The sequence below is a fragment of the Megachile rotundata genome, chromosome 2, assembly GCF_050947335.1.
Source record: "Megachile rotundata isolate GNS110a chromosome 2, iyMegRotu1, whole genome shotgun sequence".
NCBI lineage: Eukaryota > Metazoa > Arthropoda > Insecta > Hymenoptera > Megachilidae > Megachile > Megachile rotundata.
This window is the reverse complement of record NC_134984.1, coordinates 11,846,833-11,869,749: the sequence shown is the minus strand read 5'-3', so window position 1 is coordinate 11,869,749 and position 22,917 is coordinate 11,846,833. Positions and strand designations below refer to the sequence as shown.

The window sequence follows — 22,917 nt, the reverse complement described above, 5'->3', positions numbered from 1 at the left end:
AAATTAAGAAATTGGAAAAATTTGACAAAATTCCAAAATTTGAACATACAGAAATTTGTATAGGTGTATACAAATTTAGGAATTCAATAATGGTCGAGTTTGCTTGGAAGTCTTTATCCAAAGGAATTCTAACGTTGCCCCGAATGTACACCTCGCGTTACTTGGCAAGTATCTGGTTTTGGGAGAACATCGTAGAAACGATGCAACCTGGCCATGACTATCTGTGGAATATCCGGATTCTAAATGGCCACAACTACTCGATATCTTCCATCTGTTGTGCAGCTTTTCTACGTAGAGCGTTATTAAATAAAGCCAGCCGTGCCGTTAATCATCGCGTGTCATCTTGGAATAGTTGAAAGCCATGTGGGAGTAACAGCAGGGTCAATAAATGGTTGTTAATCGCTGCGGGAGTAACTACGTAACAGTAGAAATTTATACGAGTTGTTTTAAAAATGATTGTACAATAGAACTTATTTCGTAAAAATTATTTTCATGCATCATAAAATTGCGGCTTTCTAAATTTTTTCGTTTGTGATATAATAATTTGCAAGTAAATACTTTGATTCTTTTCCTTTTGGTCACTATTTTGAAACTTACCGTTTTCGCTATTGTATAATGTTGGTAGTTTCCTTATTGAAAATGGCGATATAGCGAAAGGTTTGGTCATCATCGCATCTCAGTATTAGCATGTACTGCATCTATCACGTAACAAATATTTTCAGTTTTAATTTGTATTTAGTAGTTTTTTCTTATTGACATTTTGTTATTGAAAACGGCGATATAGCAAAAGGTACTACTATAGCATACCAGAATTTATATGCACTCTATTCGTTAGATACCAGATATATTCATATTTGATTTAAATTTAGTAGTTTTACTTGTTGAAATTATGTTATTAAAAACGGCAATATAGTGAGAGGACTTACCACAGTAGCATTTCAGAATTAATTTGCACTGCATCTATCATATACTATGTATTCTCATATTTAATATATATTTAGCAAATTTCCCTATTGAAATTTTGGTATTGAAAACGGCGATATATCAAAAGGTTCTATAATTATAACATTTCAGAATTAGTATGCATTGTATCTATCATGTAACAAATATTTTCATACTTGATTTATGGTTAATAGTTTCTCTTAATGAAATTTTGTTATTGAAAACGGCGATATAATAAAAGGTCTTACCACTATAGCATACCAGAATTGATATGCACTTTATTGATTACATACTAAATATATTCATATTCAATTCACATTAAGTAGTTTTACTTATTGAAATTACGTCATTGAAAACGGCAATATAGTGAGAGGACTTACCACAGTAGCATTTCAGAATTAATTTGCACTGCATCTATCATATACTATGTATTCTCATATTTAATATATATTTAGCAAATTTCCCTATTGAAATTTTGGTATTGAAAACGGCGATATATCAAAAGGTTCTATAATTATAACATTTCAGAATTAGTATGCATTATATCTATCATGTAACAAATATTTTCATACTTGATTTATGGTTAATAGTTTTTCTTAATGAAATTTTGTTATTGAAAACGGCGATATAACAAAAGGTCTTTCCTCTATAGCATATCAGAATTGATATGCACTGTATCTATCTAATATCAAATTTCGTTTATATTTAATAGTTCTACTTATTGAAATTTTGTTATTGAAAACGGCGATATAGTAAGAGATCATACCATCACAGTATAATACCTTATGATTTTCATAAAATCAGCACAATCAATGTGGTACACACAATCACATTTTACATATGTATATTTTTAATCCCAAAGCGTATCACGCACCAGTCCGCTCAGTTAAAGAGATAATTTCCATAGATTAACGATTTTTCTAGAATCAGTAGAAATTGATTTATCAATGCTAAGAAGTAGAACTGTCCGGTCTACGTGATCATAGACAAGCTACGTCAAAAACTGAAAATACATTCGAGACAGGTGTGGTCGTCCTGTAAATAGAATAGGCGAGTTTAGCAGATTGGCGTGAGAGAAGGAACGATTTCGTCACCTCGGGCCACGGTTTCTACGAAAAAAGAAAACATCTTTACGCAATCGGGGCCTGTCTTTTCGACATTTCGTGCCGAAACAATGCTCAGCGTTCAGACGATGTAGAACGATCGACGACGAGGACGAATTGGCCACGGGTGGGCGAACTTGTTACGACGTCTCATTAGTCAGTGTTCAGTAGGCTCGTAATATAAAACGAAATTCCTGTTCCGACGCAAGGTTACGGTGAAATAATGGATCGCGCGAGAAAGAACACGGGAATGGAAGGATCGAGATGTTTTTTAGGAACATTGATGGTATAGCTAGAAATTATAGGAAGTATAATTTTAGATGGTCGAATGTAGAGATTGATGATTGTGAAGTATGAGGTAACTGTAGTTAATTTTGATTGTTGAGATTCTGTTTTGAAGTTCGACAATAGTACAAATATCTAAATGTATAAAACCTTATATTCCCAATTTTGCAATTGGTTATCAAATTTTTATATAAATTTTTGCGACTAAATAATGAGATTTATTCATTTTATGGTCCTCAAATTTTTAATTGCTCAATCTTTCAAATTTTTCTAGTTGCTTAAATTCTCCACATTCTACTCTCAGATCCCAAATTTCCCAAATCACAAATTTCCTAGATTCCAAATTCCTCAAATTCCAAATCCCCAAAATTTCACATTGTCAAAATTCCAAATTCCCTAGTTTCCAAATTCCCTAGATTCTAAATCCTTCAGATTCCTAATTCCCTAGATCCAAAATTCCTCAGATTCCTAATTTCCCAAATTCCAAATCCTTCCAATTTCCAAATTCCCTAGATTCCGAATTCCCCAAATTCCAAATTCCCCAAATTCCGATTTCCTCAAATTCCGAATTCCCTAAATTCCAAATTCCCCAAATTCCAAATTCCCCAAATTCCGATTTCCTCAAATTCCGAATTCCCCAAATTCCAAATTCCCCAAATTCCAAATTCCCCAAATTCCGATTTCCTCAAATTCCGAATTCCCCAAATTCCAAATTCCCCAAATTCCAAATTTCCCAAATTTCAAATTCCCCAAATTCCAAATTCCCTAAATCCCAAATTCTCCAAACCCCAACTTCCCCAAATCCCAAATTCGCCAGAATCCAAATTCCCTAGATCTCAAATTCCCCAAATACCAAATTCCCCAAATCCCAAATTCCCCAAATTCCAAATTCCCCAAATTCTCAAATTCCCAAATTACCTAAACCCTAAATTCCTCAAATCCCAAATTGCCTAAACCTCAAATTCCCTATACTTTTAAATTCCCTAATTCCAGTTTCCTCAAATCTCAAATTCCATCATAATTAATTTGCTGCTTCAATTACTTGCTTCCTATAAATGTATAAATATCAACGCTCCACTATTTATTAACTACTGACTACCACCAAAAAATAAGATATTAATCTATCGAATAAATCATTGATCAAACCTCTCTAACCGATTACGAATATAAATAATTTTCTAAAAAAAAAAAAATGTATACGATTAACTCACTTGTGCTCGTAATTGTAGCTGCATCTTAAATCGTTCCTGTTTGGGTTTGATTAATGGCACGGTAGTCCCCCTTAGCCCACTTCTAATTGCGGCCTTTCTTTTAACATGGAGCAACAGTTTGCATAGGTAAAACCTTGTTACGGATCGAGAATAATGAGATACAGCCAACGAGATGGCCATTTACGATCGTCAGTGATCGATGCCATTGGCACGTACACATATTTATCTCGGGACCTGTCTCGAAAACTTCGCTCCATCATTTTTAATTAAGAGAACTCGTCCCACCGATCTCATTTGCTTATCAATGCAGAGATCGCCGTGTAATTACCTCGGCGAAGATAGTTTTATATTCGTAGCGGCTTCAAAGTATTTCGTGAACGCCTTTTATGGAGATGCACGTCGATTTTCAGTTTTTTCGCGGTCGTGCTGAATGCGGCATAAATCAAATCGATTTCTTGTGTTTAGGTGGTAAGACGTTTTGTAATGGTACTTGAGGGACTCGGAATTCGATATGTAAAATAATTGTTTATGACTGCAGTTGAGTATTTGGAATTTTTGTCAAATGTGGTTGGTTCTTTTTTTAAATATTTTGCTTAGAAGTGATTGTTTTTCTTGGTCTTTGTTTTGGCAGATGGAATGTATGAAACAGAAGTTTTTACTGTTCTAAGTTGTTAACTTAACTTTTCATGTTTCTGCATTGTTCAAATTTTGTAATTTTTCAACTTCCCACTTGTTCAGATTTTTTAATTTTCAAATCTCTTAATTGTCCAAATAATTGAATTTAGAAATTTTTCATTGTTCAAACTTATTAATTTTCAAGATTCTAAATTTTCAAATTTGCAAATTACAAATTTTTAATTCTCTGGTAACACTCTAATAATTAATTAATTATCTAATAACAATATCAATATTAGTACAGTAACATATCCTAAAAATAATCAAATATATATTTTCTCCCTAAATCTTTAAATTTAGCCTTGATGCATGCAAATGATTATTGATATTCTCAAAACATAATCTTTCACCTATTATTACGTATAATCGTTTACGAAAAACGTTTTCTCAAACGATATCCATTACCCGAACATTTTTGTGTTTTTTAAAGATCACCTTTGCGGCTTCTGTATATTTTAAGAAAAACGCAGAGATTGTTACGTGATTCTAAAAAATACACACGTGATTCTAAAAAAAAGGCTGAAATATACTCAGAAGCGGAAACAGTTTGGTGCGTCAGTTGCAGAAATCAATTTTGAGAGCAATGAAATCATTCTGATATAGAGAAAGTGGTCTACATATGGTCTAACTGCAACATAAAGTCCTACTAGATTTTTCTAGTGAAAATAGTGGAGAAATATGATTCGAAGTGAAATAATTTCGAGGAAAGCAGGTAGTTGTTTATTTTTGTTGTTTTGTTGCTGTCAGTGTGTTCTTTTGTAACATTTATTTATTTCTATTTAATTTAATTTAATTTAATTTAATTTCATTTATTTCGTCATATTAAAATGGCATCCACATACAGGTTAGTTGAAGCATATGTTAGATAAATTCTTTTAATATCATAATTAAATTTCTAATGTATAACACAATGTTTTCTTTTAAAATAACCAGTCTCAATTTCTACCAATAACGATCATTCTCAAGCATCAAGTATTCCAAGATGTATCGGAAAAGAAATTGCAAGAATTTAGCGACAAAGAAATGCCAACAACGCGTAGGGACGCGAAAATGGCGTGCGTGGGTGCCAGTATTTTCGTTCTAACCTAATTCAGTAGTTCTAGAGTTACACGGTGGCTTCCTAAATATAAAATCTAGCGCGCGGTTCGCTGTAAAACGCCCGTACGATCTTCGTGTGGCTGTTTTTTGCGCGAAACAATGCGCGTTTACGAGACGAGCGTTTTCTTAATCGCCTCGTTACGCGTCTTTCCAATGAATTCCGTGGAAAACTCGTTATGCTTCGACCACGAGACATGGTGTTTTTCGTCTCGGCATCGCTACGGACATTAAGGTTGTTGTATTACAGTCGTACTTTATGAATTGTCTGAGAAACGCTTACCATTCCGGGCAGACGCTACATTGCAATTCAAATTTGCCGCGCAATTAATGGCTGCCTCAGTATAACGCCATTGATTTTTATTACGTTTAATATAGTTGTTACATGAGAAAATATTTAAGTATTTACATAATTCTTATAGTTATAGTATTTATTTACATGATTCTTATAGTCATAGTATTTATTTACATAATTCTTTTTTAAGTGAATTTAATATTTAAGTTCTTTAAGTTCGGTGATCAAGTATTAAGTTTAATACCTCTCTTTTATGATTGAGTTTTATAATTAAGTATTAAGTTTTACAACGAAGTTTTATGATTAAGTATCAAACTTAGTACTCCAGTTTTATTATTAAGGTTAAGTATGAAGTTAACCTGATGCTCAAGTTCCTTGAACAAGTATTATAATCGGTACTAAAATTTTAAGTGTGGTAATTTAGAAATTAAAACTTTGTAAATGAGGTAGTTTATATGTAGAAACTTTGTGAACGTAGTAATGTAAATACCAGAATAATTTAGATATCGAAATTGTCAACTTTGCGCACGTGTCTCGATGCAAACTCTTGTAGCATCCACAGCCATATTTTCTGGAATTAGCGAGTATGGCGATCGGAAGGAGGGTTCGCAGTATCTGCCAACGATCGTTCGCCTCTTTAGAATGGCAGGGACACGATCGAGAGGAACCCAAGGAAGGTGGGCATGGAGAACAAGGGTGGGAGAATTTCCACATCGAGTGAGCTGCCAATCGCGATCCACGGGTTTTACCTGGCGGCCACTATTGCCCATGCATCCAGAAGACAGATTGCAACGTTCGAAATAATAGCGGACCATTTTGCTTCGATCTCTCCCTTTCTGTCTCCCTCTTCTCGTTCTCCTTTATCCGCTCGCTCGATATTTACATTCGGACATACCAGCCAGGAAAACTTTTACAACCGGCGTTTCTCGATCGTCCAATCAAAGTTCCTGACGGTGACTTGTGCAAGTGACACCGACCGGTATATGCGCCACCTTCGTTCGTCGGGACGCTTTTTGCCTGGCTTCTTTCAGGGAGATCGTTACCACCGCTGCTCTCTTATGCGAAAACACCGCTTCGAGGACTGTTTCTTTCGCTGATGGTATAATAAGCTTCGATTAAAATTGAAATCATGACGAAATAAAATTGCTTTACTAGTTGGCTGATGTAAGCTACCTAAATGATCTCATTATCGAGCAAGAATGTGGTCCTTTCAAAACTGTCATTTTTATTTAGCTTTTTTATAGGGTAGTGTAGTGGTTCTTCTAGCTTTATGAATGTATTCTCAAGTGCAATATTTTAGAAATTATTGATCGTTGGTAGTTGTAATTATTAGTGACGAAAATTGCTTCTTTAGTTGTCTGATGTGAGCTGCCTAAATGATCTCATTATCGAGCAAGAATGTGGTCCTTTCAAAACTGTCATTTTTATTTAGCTTTTTTATAGGGTAGTGTAGTGGTTCTTCTAGCTTTATAAATGTGTTCTCAAGTGCTATATTTTAGAAATTATTGATCGTTGGTAGTTATAATTATTAGTGACGAAAATTGCTTCTTTATGTGGTCTTTATGTGGTCCTTTCAAAACTGTCATTTTTATTTAGCTTTTTTTATAGGCTAGTATATTGGTTCTTTTAGCTTTATGAATGTGTTCTCAAGTGCAATATTTTAGAAATTATTGATTGTTCCTAGTTGTAATTATTAAGGACGAAAATTGCTTTTTTAGTTGTCTGATGTGAGCTACCTAAATGATCTCATTATCGGTTAAGTAAGAATGTCTTTTCAAAACAGTCATTTTTATAATAACTTGTTATATTATATATCAATCTATATTTGTTCTTCTAGCTTTTTGAGGGAATATGTCCTCAAGTGCAATATTTTAGAAATTATTGACAGTTGTTGACAGTAATAATTATTAACACATAGACTGTCATACTGAAGCAAGTGAAAACTCCTTAGTATTTTCAGTTTTAACAAATCTTATCATACATTTTCACAATATCATGTTATCTTTACTTCACACAATTTCAAGTATTTAATGCAAGCATTTTCATATAAGAAAGTGAATAAATCTCGTCTTTTCAAAACCAAATTTTCTTTTTTTAATTGTATACTTGAAACAGTTCCTCAATCTACTTTTTCTTCTACATACCGAAGCAATACATTATTTTTAAAAGGTTCATAAAAAAGAATAATAAAGAATGAAAGAATAATAACAATCAGAATGTACATACACGTATAATTCATATAAAAATATAAAATTACTGTAATTTGTATTAAAAGCGACTGACCACAACTTTCACTGCACTGAGCGAATTAAAATTAAAACGATCAATTGTAATTATAACGTGTCCGTTGATATACACGATTATTTTCATGGTGCTAGTCGACGTGTTAAGGTGATAGTGATCGCCAAACATGGTGTTAGTTTAACACGCGTAATAGAAAACGCCTACACGAAGTACATATCAGAACGTGTTCGAGTTGCGTCATTGCCAAATTAAAAGCGGTACGCCTTGAATAGTTTCTCGCAGGAAAAGCTACGAGCAATTTAACGGTATTGGTAGTTGTGACTCGATATTCCTTTCACAGATTTCTACCGTGTGTGGGCGATCCAATTGGCCTAACTGTAAAGCATCGTCTGTGTACGGGAAACACTCGTTTTCTACTCTTTGGTAGTCCTGAGGCGGATTTAGAAATTTTGTTAATGGGTCACGAAAAGTGCAAGCGAATTTTAGTGTCTACTGTTTTTCAAGATTCTTTTGTTCCTGATAGGTAGTTTGATTTTGTAATTTTCAAATTTTTGTACTTTTGAATTGTTATATTTTTAAGTTTGGAAATTTGAGGAAATCTGAAATTTGGATTATATTTTAGAATTTTCAAGCTTATCATACCTTAATTTTTTAATTTCTTAGATTTTGAAATCAGCTAATTTCTAAATTTCTTAAATTCCAAAATCTATTTTCTAAACTGTTGTTGAATTTAAAAATCTTCTAATTTTAAAATTTTTTAAATGATATAATCTTTAATCTCCAAGCTTCTTAAATCTCAAACTTCTCCAAATTCCAAAATTTCCAAATTTCCAAGCTTTTGTTAAATTTTAAAATCTTCCAATTTTTAAATTTTTTAAATGATAAAACCTCTAATTTCCAGACATCTTAAATCTTAAACTTCTCCAAATTCCAAAATCTCCAAATTTCTTCAATTTATAAATCTAATTTCCAAATTTCTTAATCTGTAAAATCCTTAACCTCCAAATTTCTTCAAATTCTCCCTCAGTCTTCAAATTTTCAAATTTTTCTACATCTAAATTTTCAACCCCAAATATTTCCTCGGACCACATACAAAATTTTGTCTTCCAATACACATCAAATCTCCTTTCCTACAATTTAATTTCTCTAATCAAAACATCAAATCTCTCTTATCCTAAAAAATGACCATTCATCGAACCAAACTCACCTTCAAACGTTACACACCATTGTTTTCATTTCTGACTCATCGAATTCCCCGAAATCCCGTTGTTCCCGCGTGAAAAATCGCAACGTGTTGCATGTTGCAAACGTTATGTGTTACACGAATGAACAGAGATAAATAAACCGTGGAAGAAAGTAGAAAAATCGCGTCGCAAAGTGAAAGCTGTATTCTCTTTTGATGGAAATCGGCATCTGTTTCCTGTGTCAAAACGAAGAAATATTCTCTTGTACCGGTAATAATTTACTGTGTCGCTGCGTTGTATGCCGTACCTAACCATAATATACTAGCTAGATGCATGATATTCGATTTTTTGCTTCTTGTATAATGAGCCTTGTACGACGCGGAGAAAATACGACGTGTTATTCACGCTATGGAAATTATAATTTCTAGTTCATTCTTTGTGCAAGGAAATTGATGGTCTACGATCGGTTTCTTAGATTTCGGTTCATATGCAAATTATTATTCTACGATCACTTTTATTACGAATCGAAATATAGTACTTTTGATATTGAAATTTTTTGTAAAATATTAGAAATATTTTTTTATTTACATTATTATATATCAACAATTTTAATGCCTATCTTACTATGTGTACAAAATTTCATTATCAAAATTACCATGTTTTCATTGATGATAAAATTGATTGTAGAGTAATAATATTAGAAATATCTTAATATTATAATTTTTCAAATGTAGCAATTTAAAATGTTGAATTTTTGAAAACATAGTAATTTTGTTTTTAAAATTTTGGAAATTTTAGAACTTGTGTATTGAAATTTTTTGAAATGTACCAATTTATATATTGAAATTTCAAAAATATGATGATTACAAAATCATCTAAAATGTCCACGAAAATCATGTACTATAATACAATAAAAATTAAAATTTCGAAAGTATGATGATTCCATAATTATCTAAAATGTCCACGAAAATCATGTACTATAATACAATAAAAATTAAAATTTCGAAAGTATGATGATTTCAAAATCATCTAAAATGTCCACGAAAATCATGTACTATAATACAATAAAAATTAAAATTTCGAAAGTATGATGATTCCGTAATTATCTAAAATGTCCACGAAAATCATGTTCTATAATACACTCAAAATTATATACAATGTCACCAAAACCGTTTTACTAAAACTATGTTATCAAAACCAGTCTATTTTGTACCAAATGAAATTTGATACTCATCTTCGTTTAATAACCTCTAAAATCAAGTACCTCATTTATTAAAGAAAAAGAGAACCTTACCAAATTGAATAAATGTATTTAAAAACCGTTTCCAGTAATTATCCCACAAAACCTCTGATATCCATCAAGATCTAATTTATTAAACGACACTTCTCTTGAATAACTTAAGCGACCACGTACACGGCATTTTTTAAAAGGATAAAAGTAACACGAAAATAAACGTTCTCACAATAAATTACAATTCCCAGCGACACAATATTCTTATTTCCATAGAAGGCCCGGTATAATGCTCGTCGCATCACTTCCAATTAAGTTGGATTCGACCCGTAAATTGGATTGGATCGTAAAGCGTTAACACCTGCCTGCACATGGAAGTGTTAACATAAAGAGAATAAGGAACCAAGAAAAATTACGATGGGTTATAGCGTCGTATAACACCTCCCATGATACTTAATCCTCCTGTGGACCATAATAATTAATTTGTTCCACGAAAAAAGCTGTCCAGAAGATGATACAACCATCGCGGAGACATTCTACTGATGAGCTGAGAAATTTGCATGCAATTTACTAGCCATTTAAATAAAATCGATTCATTATGTGCGGGTTTTCGATGAGTGTACATGAATTTTCAGACGGGTTGCGATCGACGATGTATTACCGGTAATTGGTCGATGGTTTAAGGATTTTTAGGTTATTTAAGGATGTGCATAGTATTGAGAGAATATGTGGATTTGTTTGTAGGTTGCTTGGATGAGAATTAGCGTGGATTATTTAATTTGGGAGGTTTTATGAATGTACAAACTTAACAATTTTTTTAATTACTTTTACTTAGTAGTTGTATATTTATTACTTTCAGTTTTTAAATTTTTGAGTTCATTTTCAAATTCTGAAGCTTTGTGGATTCCTCATTCTGAAATTTTCTACGTTGCAACGAGTCTTTGATTTCAAGATTTTTTCACTTTGCAAATTTCAACCTTTCAATTCTTTTAAGAAGCTTTGAATCCATATATTTCCAAATTCTTACCTTTGTTAAATCACTATGTTTTCAAGTTAAAAAATTTTTATATTTTTCAAGTCACTTGAATCTCTCAAATTACAAAACCTTCATATTCTTAAATTTTCCAAATTACCAAACCTTCACATTCTCAAATTTTCCAAATCACAAAATTACATACCCCAAAACATTCCTAAATACAAAACTTCACTTTCCTAATTTTCCTAAAATACCCAGTTTTCCACACAACCTCATCAGTAGATAACAACATCATCCCTCAACATCGATAAACCCCCGATTAAAGACGAGTACGTTAATTCGCCGATTAAATGGTAAAATCTACTTATCGAACAAGATCGATCGCGCGACAATGATTTGCCCTTTCCCGCTCCAGCAGACATTAAAAAGCGTAATCGTACGTTAAAATGGCAGCTTGTCAGCTTGTTGTACTTAGGCTGCGTGGCTGTCGCCATAGCCGAGAGTAGTCGGCGATAAAAGCTGGTGCCAGGACACGAAGTGGAAAGTAGCTGTTGACATATCGCTGCCAGGTATTGGGACACGTCGAACAAGTAGGCGGGCTGGCATAACCTATACGGGATATAATGTACGCCTCCGCCATATCGAACAAAGTCGCCTTATCTCTCCACGTATCGTCGTTTCAGCGGTTTCGCGTTTATCTATCGACAGTAGCTTCGATCGGGATCACTGATTACGGTAGTCTACCTATTGGCGCCTGAGGAGGTCGACAATCTCTGGGCATCGAATTAGGACCGCTATAAATTTTCAGAATTTTAAGGATTTAGGGATTCGGGAAATTTGGGGTTGGAAATTTGAGGAATTAGGGAATTAGGGGATTAGGGAATTAGGGAATTAAGGAATTAGGGAATTAGGGAATTGGGAAATTAGGGGATTAGGGGATTAGGGAATTAGGGGATTAGGGAATTAGGGGATTAGGGAATTGGGAAATTGGGAAATTGGGAAAATAGGGAATTGGAAAATTAGGGGATTGGGGAATTAGGGGATTAGGGAATTAGGGAATTGGGAAATTAGGGGATTAGGGCATTAGGGGATTAGGGAATTAAGAAACTATGAAATTAAGGAATTAGAGAATAAGGGAATTAGGGGATTATGGAATTAGGAAATTAGGGAATTAGGGAATTAGGGAATTAGGGAATTAGTGAATTAGAGGATTAGGGAATTAGAGAATAAGGGAATTAGAGGATTAGGGAATTAGGGAATCAGGGAATTAGTAAGTTAGGGAATTTGAAGTTTGACAATTTAGTGAATTAGAAATTATTGGAATTTGGGGCATTGGGAATTTTGAAATTTTGAAATTTTGGAATTTGAGTAATTATGGAATTTGGGTTAACTAGGAATTGGAAATTTGAGAATTTGAAACTACGAAAATTTGAGAGTTTGAAAATTTGTAATGTTCAATGATTTGGAAATTTGAAAATATGAAAATTCAACAATTTAAAAATTTAGACATAATATTTTCTATTTTCACACCTAATCATTCACTCAATTTAAAAAATAAAAAATTTTCAAATTAGTTAATTTTTAAAAATGTGCGTTTTTAATGTACACCACGCACATATACTCACATTCCCGTTATTCCACATACATTTTCACAATATCTTCATTCAAGAATCACAGGTAAAGTTTCATACATTAATCACAGTCGTGGAGAGCGTACACAAAACTTCATTCACAATTTCTTACAACGCCGATCACATTAGAATATCAGCAACAAGTCGCATTCTCCTACGCTCGTTATTCGAATAGTGTGGGTGGCAGCCGTTTTCGAATATCAACTTTAAGAGAAAATAAAAAAAGAAAAAAATAATCTATCGATAACCTATATCACCTAATCGATACTGCAATCTCTTATTAGATACAGTAGCAGGTTCGTTTCTGATTACCGTTTCCCACGATGTTGGTATACTCATTTGCATAATAGATTCCACGCATTCAAAGACACAATTTCCACGATTATATGACTCTAATTGTAAGTTTTAATGTATTCAAAACCGACCACGCACCACGTGCGTCATTTAGTACCTACTTAATACAATAAACTGAATTGTATGGGAAAGAATCTTGAGTTTATTGAATTTAATTACAAAATGAGAGAGGAATTTTTATTGTTTACTAACTAAAAGAACATAAACCATAAACAATTTTAAAACTTGTACACAGGGTGTTACCTGTAACGCTACTCACGATTTTTCTCCCACTTGCAGCCACCTTACGAAAAAAAGTTTAGTACAATGCAGGGTATGAAGTGCACAATAGATATTAGTAAAGCAAATTTGAAAACAGTTTGTTCTCTTGGGCAAAGTCAAGGTCACCTCAGGCTTTTTAAATAGGAACATTTTTTTTATTCATAGCATTAGAGGACATTGAGACGAATTCAAAACATGTATTACATGACATTTTTAATAAGATATTACTCGATTTACAGGAGTGGAAATGTGAAGTAGAAGAAATGTGAAACGTAGGAATATTACGTGATGGAAGGCAGCATACATTTTGAACGTGTAATTAAATAAAGTGTATTTTTCTTACATTCTAGTCGAGTGTTTACGTTCAGTAATTTCTTCAGAATCTAATAATGGTTATACTACCAAAGTCAAAAGCTAAGTACTTCACATTTCCTCTTGTGTGTTGAAGCATCAAGACACCCTGTATATAAAATTGCTTGGGTCACTGATCTTTATGACGTATCTTAAGATCATTGAAATCTGTGCGGTATTAATACCTAATCCTACGTAGATGCAGGTTATAATCAATATTTACAAACGTACTGACTATATGTATCGAAAATACATATCATTTCGTGCGTCTCATTGGCACGGTGCTTTTTGTTGATACTTCAAAAATGGAGCTTCAAATCTTATTTTTACAAAGGAGAAAATTGTTCAGAATTATTTGAACTATATAATCCCTTTCTGCAAATTAGAAGGTGCATTACTTGTGAGATGCCCTGTATATTTAAGGTACTTTCTACATCAAAGATGAAACCAAAGAAATATTGATTTTTAAACATTACTTAATACTCCAAGAAGTCGATATGCAATTTCATTTTAAAAAACAGAACCTTTGTATTGTCACGTTTATACGCCATTATGCGTCACGTTCACAAAGAAAATGAAGTCCTACAAAAATGGACGTCCTAACCATTTCCAAACACATAAAACTAAATATAGTTCGAATTTGACGTGTATCTAACTATCGATAAAAACTATATCCAGTTCGATTTCTAAGAAATCTTCAAAAAGCCTCGAAACAATTAATTATTCCAAACGAAGCAGAACAACTGGTGAACGCTGAGCGAAGAATCATATATTATTTTCGCTCGGTGTTATTTCGGTTTTATAGGCAGTAATGGTATAAGGTTTCCAGATATATTCGAGTTTTCGGGGCTACTATTTTCGATTCCCGTTCATTTCGTAAACACATCTACCCCACATAGGCAAAACCGTGTGTCACGGTGACGCTCAGCATGGCTGATTTGTTGGCAACTCTCAACATGGTCGATTTTTCGCTCTAATTTATCCGGCATCTCACTGCCGAGATTTTACAACCAAGCCAAAAAAGTGTTACAATGTTTCTCGGTATTTGTGGATTTGCTTCTTCGCTGCGATACATGTTCCAACGTATTTCAACGACCACTTCAAATTTCTTGTTCTCCTGATATTGTGTAACTTTAACGTAACTCTTTCGTTTTCGTTTGAATACTCGTTTTGCATTCGCGGGCTTTAGGTTTTACGATTTTATAGGCGGCGAATGTGAATCACGTTTTGATGTGAAAAATTGCGAACATGAGGTGCAAATTTTTTGGTGTTGAAAAATAGCAAGGTTAAATGTAAATTACTTGTTTAAAATTGAAAATTAATAAGCTTAAGAAAATGTTGATAATGTTTTGTTATGAATGTTGTTGGTAATATTTAATATTTTATTTTTCATTTTAGTAACATGTTAACATTCTGTTATGAAGGTTGGTAATATTTTATTGTGACAAATAATATTTAATATTATTCAAAATTTAATAATATTTTATTTTCTGTTTTTGTGACATGTTAGTAATACTTTGTTACAAACGTTAGTAATATCTTATTACATTTAATAATATTTTATTTTATATTTTAGTAATATGTTAACATTCTGTTATGAAGGTTAGTATTATTTTATTGTGACAAATAATATTTAATATTATTCAAAATTTAACAATATTTTATTTTCTGTTTTTGTGACATGTTAGTAATACTTTGTTATGAATGTTAGTAAAAGTATATTGCATTTAATAATATTTTATTTCACATTTTAGTAACTTGTCAACATTCTGTTGTGAAGGTTAGTATTATCTCATTATGACATCTAATAATATTTTACTTTACATATTAGTAATATATCACTTTATATTTCATAATAAAATTCCTAATAACATTACTTATTATACTTTAAGAATGTAAAATCAGGTATGAAACGTTCACCAGCTTCGTTAGATATGTTTTCATCAAAACTAATAAGGTTTTGATACTGTTATTGGTTTTGTTACAAATACCTTCATTAAAAATAATATTATTGTGGTATAAATTTTGACTAGTTTCAGTACAAATATCTTCGTCAAAAATGTTAGTTCCACCACTAACGTAGACTATTCTAAAATCTCGAAAGAACTGAAAGACTCATCGAAATCTGTAGTCAGAAAATCGTTCAAACGTGTCGAAGAGGAGGTTGAAACGTCTGCTATTATAGTGCACCTCCTCGGTCACGGCGCACAGCCCAATATGGAGCAATCTCAGATTTCCATTCTCCCATATCAAGAAACTTTGACTAGTTTTGGTAGAAACATCTTCTTCAAAAATAATATAATTTCAGTACAAACTTCCACTAAAATAGTGGAGGAACATCGTCTATAATAATACAATTGTCACCCAAAATTTGCATTAGTCTTGTTAGAAATTTTGCCTAAAACGATACAAAAGCTTCACCTAAAACTATACAGTTGTCCTAGAAATTTTAACTAGTTTTGGCAAAAAAATATCTTAGCCAATAATATAATTTTCATAGAAATTTCAACCAAAACAGTAGAGAATCATCGTCTATAATTATACAGATTTCACCTAAAATTTGGATTAGTTTTGTTAGACACTTTGCCTAAACAAAGGCATCATCTAATAAAAGAATACAGTCTTCCTAAAAATTTCGACTAGCTTCAGTAAAAACACCTTAGCCAACAATATAATTTTGACACAAAAATTCGACTAAAATAGTAGAAAAACATCTTCTATAATAATACAGTTTGCTCCAAAATTTCGACTAGCCTTGTTAGAAACTTTGCCTAAAACAGTATAAAAACATCATCTAAAACAACACAGTTTTCCCAGAAAATTTCGACTAGCCCCAGTAAAAACATCTTAGCCAATATAATTTTAATAGAAACGTCAACTAAAACAATAGAGAACTGTCTAAAACATCACAGTCTCCACAAAGTTCCTCAAAAATGCTACTAAAAGTATCCATCCTGAATGAGCGCAATTAGCGCAGGGTGTCCCCAGAGCGTCAAAAAGAGCGACTCATCGCAAGGAACTCAGCAGACGGAAAATCGGGCGAAGAGGAGGTTGAGACGTCTGCTATTACAGCGCACCTCCTCGGTCACGGCGCACAGCCCGATATGGAGCAATCTCAGATTTCCATCCGCCCAAATCAAGAATATACGCCCTCGCCTCCGCTCGCTCTTCTCCCTCTAAGGGGCAGCTCTGTTCATCTTGTTCGCCACCGTCGCTGTCGTCGTCTTCGTCTTCTTCGTGGCGGAGGTGGAGGCGCTCTCTTCGGGGTTGCTCGTCCGTGCTGGTAACAGTGCCAAAACTGCCTCAAAACGGACCGCAACACGCTCCTTCTTTCTCTCTTCAGCATCCCCTCTTTCTTCGCGTTCTTCCTTCTCCTCGTTCCGCGAACACGTGCCCTCCGTCCACCTTCCGTCGACCACCCTCTCCATTCTGCTGCCTCGTCGTTTTCCAACGCTTTTCCGGTCCATACGAGTGACATACGTTGCACGAGACAACAAGTGGCAGCAGTCGCGTGATACGCGAACAGTTCCGAGATTTGCGAGTGTGTTTCACGACTTGTAGCGCGAGTGAGGGAGGCGAGTTGAAGGGTGTCCTGAAGGTTTTACGGGAATACGGAGCAAGCAGAGAGCGTTCATGTTGCCAGAAAGCAAGTTTCCCGTGACAGGTAAATTTCGTTACCTGATGACATTTTGTGATTTAGGCTTTGTAAGGGAGATGATTGGTGTTTGGGGAGGTTTGGAGGATGTGGACCAAGTTGATGGAGAGTTCGCGATTCGGAGAGTGGCTTTGTAAGGGAGGTGATTCGGTGTTTGGGGAGGTTTGGAGGATGTGGATGGTGATGGAGAGCTCACGATTCAGGAGAGTGGTCTGAGGGTTTGGAGAGAGAACTCTCCGTGTGGGGACTGTGATTAGGGGATGTTTCATTTGTAATTTATAGAATGCAAGTTGATTTGTTGTTTTAGGAAATTAAATTTTGTATAGAGGATTAAAGTAGAGGATTAGCTTACTGGTTTGAAATTAGATGTCAAAGTTAGGAAATTGGAAATGTTGATATGGATACTTTGAATTAGTAAATTTTTATATTTACAAAATTTGAGACATTTAATATTGGGTTTACTGTTGTGCAATGTGTGAGAGGAGGATTTCAGATTTAGTAATTTGGAAATTTGACAAATTGAGGAGTTAAAAATTGAGAAATTTAGATATTTGAAAATTTGATGATGTAGGGGCAGAAATATGAAAACACAAGAGTATACAAATATACAAATAGGAGAATATGGAATATAGAAATATATAGAAAAGTATAAAAATATTGAAATATAGAAATATACAAGTATGGAAATATAGAAATATCAAATTTTACAAGATTCTAACTTTGGCAATTTGCAAATATAAATTTACGAATTTATAAACCTAGGATTACAAAAATATGAATTTTTCAAATATTCCCAATATGTCAGTCAACCTCAAAAATTTTTAATTTAAAAATTTCAGTAGTTAGAAATCTAAAAATATAAAAACTTCAACAGTTCAGATTTACAAACTTTTAATCTATCAATATTTTTAAATTTATAAATATAGAATTTTTAGAACAGTTGAAAATAATTCAGTAGAGAAATATTGGAAAATATTGATTTCATTCAGGGAAAAATTTTTGTATAAATAGTTTAATTCTTCAGCTATGGAAGTAGAATGACCCTTCAGTTTTAGTCGAAGCATTCTGGCACACATTTCATAGGACTGAGTCACGAATGACCCGGCCTCCGTAGTTGGACGATTAAAGGATTAAGATGGAATAATCCCAGATGTACTTCTGGAAGAACGATAGAACTCAACCTAGCTTAACCTACAACGTAATGTTTAACATAACATAACCTATAACGTGCTCTTTGACCTAACATAACCTACAACATATTCTTCAATATAAAATAATTTAGAAGATTTTCTTGAAAGTTAAAAGTAACGAGTTTTTGCTATAATTTATAACAATATGCTGCAGGGAGTTTGTACTTGTGTATCTATACATATAATTAGATATATGTATAAGTATTAGATAGTAAAATGTAGTAAAAGAGATAATTTATCATTTTTATGTAATATGTAACAATCAAGAGGGATGAGACATTCCACTTTTTAATTAGTTAGAAATTTTTGGAGATTTGAGAATTTGGACATTGTGAATTGGAGGATCGATGGATATGGCAATGTAGGTATTTGGATGCCTAGGAATCTAGGGACATAGGAGTTTGCGGACCTAGGTATTTGAGGGCCTAGGAATTGGGAAACATAGGGGTTTGGATTCGTATCGATTTAGGGAGTTCAAAATTTAATCATAAAGCGGTTTGGGAAAATAGGAATTTGGAAAGTTGGAATTTTGAAGATATAGGGATTTGGAGACGTAGGTCTTTGGGAACTTTGGAATTTAGGGATATGGGGATTTTGGAACGTAGGAATTTACGAACGTGGGAATTTGGACACGTAGCGATTTGAAGACCTAAGAATTTGTGCATCAAGAGATTTGGGAAAATAGGAATTTAGAGACATAGGAATTTAGAAACATAGTTATTTGGAAATCTCAGAATTTTCGGATAAGCGAAAGCTTTGGGGAAATCTAGGAACTTACTTCATAAATTTAGTAATTTCACAATGGTGGAATTTATTCAGTTCAAAATTTGGTAAAGTTAGTAGAAAACTTCAAAATTTATAAATTAGAAAATTTGTGAACATAGAAATGTTGCTATATAGCGAAATAGATAAATTTATGAATTTGGGGGTTTAGTAAGAAATTTGAAAGTTCAAAAATTGTCAAGTTTACTTGCCTCCCATATTACAGTAAGATTTGATATATCAATATTACAAAATCTATGAAGTAAATAGTTTGCATTTATATGACAATACCCATCACATACACGTACAAAATATGATAATAATCGTAGTAAAATATGTTGATAGTCGACTTCAAGGTTTCCCTAGGATTAGAAATAACAATTGCTCATAATTTCTCCGAATTTCTCCCTTTTTAATCGTGTCATCTTGACATATTCCTGAGCATCGTGGCTGACTTACCGTTTTTAACCTACTTGCGCTGCTGCCAATTGAGAGTGAACACATGCTCGTCCGCGTGTGGGCACTCCTTTCTAAACATCGTCCACTTGTTGCCCGTAATCACATGGATTGTGCATCACTCGAATGTAGTCCTCTATTTTAATCTATAAGTATGATACAAATTGTCTCTTCATAATCCCTTTACAGTTTCTTATATCTTACATGTGTTTGTACATAACCTAACAAGTGCATTAACCCAAGTGTTTTAACCCTTAACTTCCTCAGAAAAACTGCAATATTAAACAAAGTCTTTCGCGTATTGTTTTACTTGTTATTTATTTGGGAATTATTTTTTAGTTTATTCATTTAATGCATTAGTATTAGTATTAGTTTTGTACCATTAATGACTACATTTGGATGTATTGTTATATTCTTGCATCTTGTGTTTAAGTACAATTTAATACATTAGTAGTAAGTCTCTTACTTACTAAACTAACTACATCGTAGACATCTTCAATTATTTTAATTTTCTTAAGATACGATATTATTTTATTTAGAAATTATGTAATTTGTAATTTCGTCCAATTATTTATTTAAAAAATTTCTGATAAAAATGAGAAGAATGTACGTAATTTGTATTATCGTCAAATTATTTATTTAAAAATGATGTATGTCGTATTTCAAGCCATTGTATATTTAAAAATGATGTATTACGTATTTCAAATCATTGTTTATTTAAAAATGATGTATTTTGTATTGCACGTCATTTATTTATTGTATTTCGTGTTTCACGTCATTCAGAAATTATTTATATAGTTATCACAAAATTTATATTAATACGTTTCTTTTATTTAATAAGAGGCTGATGGTAAAAGCTGACGTTCTGTATGCACATGTTACATACACATGTGTAGTAATTGTAATATTGATAATAATCAAAATTTGCACTCGTGGTTTCTGAGTGAATAGGTCATCAGTGTATGGACAAGAGAAAAAATACACAGGAAAGTAAAAAAAGAAGTTAAGTTTATTTGTATAAAAAGCAGACAGCATAAGCTTTCAGCGATATACACATGTATACATATGTGTATGTGATGATTTTGATTTTCCATGTGAGATTAAAATTAATTTTTTTATATGATTTGATATGAAGGTCTAATCTTAAAAACAATGTAATTTAATTTAATTTGAATTTAAAATAAAGTATTATAATACATATAATACATAAGTGAATAATATAATATAATAAAGTAGTAAAATAGAATTAAAAATAATACAATGCAATGTAATAATGTAATATATGATCTTAAATATAATGTTATTTATTAAAACATGATAAATTAATATAATAACAATAATATTAATATTAATAACATGTAATTATATTGTTATTTTATATTATTTTGTATGATAGACATATTGTTATCTAATTTATCAAATTGTGTGTTTAATCAGATCAAAGCAGTTTTTTATATAAAATAAACGCACTGTATGCGATGGTAAATTGAATTTTAAGTATGTTATTCGTTTTTGTTAATTAAAAGGATTAATAGATTCCCGTCGATAACTACTTAATGCAGAATTACCATATTAGTTCAATATGATAATTAAGGTATTGTATTTGATATTAGCTTGAGAAAATTAAAGACCATAGGTCAAATCATTAATTCAATAATTCTTAATTAACTGAGAATGTATGTGACCGTTATTATATTATCGATGACTTCATTAACTGTTAATTGACTTATTAATGAATACATAAATTGTTGACTGATTTGTGATGCATTCATTAATTGTTAATCTCCTTAAGATGACTTCATTAATTATTCATTATTTAACGATGACTTAATTCGTTGTCAACTTCATTTACTATAAACTCATTAACGCTGTATTCATTAATTATGAATTCAATAATAACCTCATTAATTCATTCGTCGTTAATTCATCAATAACAAATCCATCAAAATCAACAATAATGCAAAATATTTCTTTTCATCAAAAATAAACAATTTACACAAAAAGTTATTTTTTTAACAGTTATTTAGTTATCAAATATTATAAATAAGATGTGGTAAAAATTTAATATCAACAAAATGACAATGAAATTTCATTGGTAGAGGTAACCGTTTAACTAAAACAATAACATAAAGCTGTCAGCGGTATCGCCAACATTTGACTTCAAATTACACGCATGATCGAGCATAGATCTAGTATATTGTATGTCTTGGCACGTTAAAGAGAACCTATTATTGAACCTCATACATTAACTTCTGTTTTATCAAGAACTTCAACTAAAATTAATCAATTGACTGGTGTCATGTATCATACCGCGTTATTGATTCAGGCTCAATCCTTTGACGAAGATCATTCATTCAATATTATTCAGTTATAGGAATTTGGCAAATTTAGGAAATTTGGGAAACTTGGGAAATTTGGGAAATTTAGGAAATTGGGGGAACTTGGGAAATTTGGGAAACCTGGGAAATTTAGGAAATTTGGAAAATATAGGAAATTTGGGAAATTTAGAGAATTTAGAAAATTTGGGAAATTTAAAAAATTTAGAAAATTTAGAAAATTTGGGAACTTAGGGATTTGGGGATTTGGGGATTTGGGGATTTGGGGATTTGGGGATATGGGGATTTGGGGATTTGGGGATATGGGGATTTGGGGATATGGGGATTTGGGGATTTGGGGATTTGGGGATATGGGGATTTGGGGATATGGGGATTTGGGGATTTGGGGATATGGGGATATGGGGATTTGGGAATTTGGGAATATGGGAAACTTGGTACTGGGGATTTGGAAATTTTGTAAACTTGGGAACTTCGGGATTTGGAAATTTGGGAAATTTGGAAATTTTGGGAAATTAGGGATTTGGGAAATTTGAGGATTTGAGAAATTCAGAATGTGGTCTTTGGGATTTGGGAAATTGAGAAATTCAAAAGTAAGGTTTTAGAAATTTGAAAATTTGAGAAATTTGAGAATTAGGAAATTTAGGAATTTGTCGATCTAGTGATCTTAGAACTGTGAAATT

General features: G+C 32.5%; 1 protein-coding gene across 2 annotated transcripts in view; it reads left to right on the top strand.

The window, feature by feature from the left end:
* LOC100875645 (uncharacterized) overlaps nt 1–22,917 on the top strand; it is a 66,238-nt gene that overhangs the window by 25,962 nt on the left and 17,359 nt on the right. Inside the window, exon 1 of one of the 2 annotated variants that reach the window (XM_076539931.1) lies at nt 16,804–17,502. The exons of the other annotated variant lie outside the window; for it this stretch is intronic. Coding sequence (XP_076396046.1) covers nt 17,472–17,502 — 31 coding nt within the window. The 5' untranslated portion in view covers nt 16,804–17,471. Of the gene's footprint in view, nt 1–16,803; nt 17,503–22,917 lie in introns of those variants that run through there. 2 annotated transcript variants of the gene reach the window in all.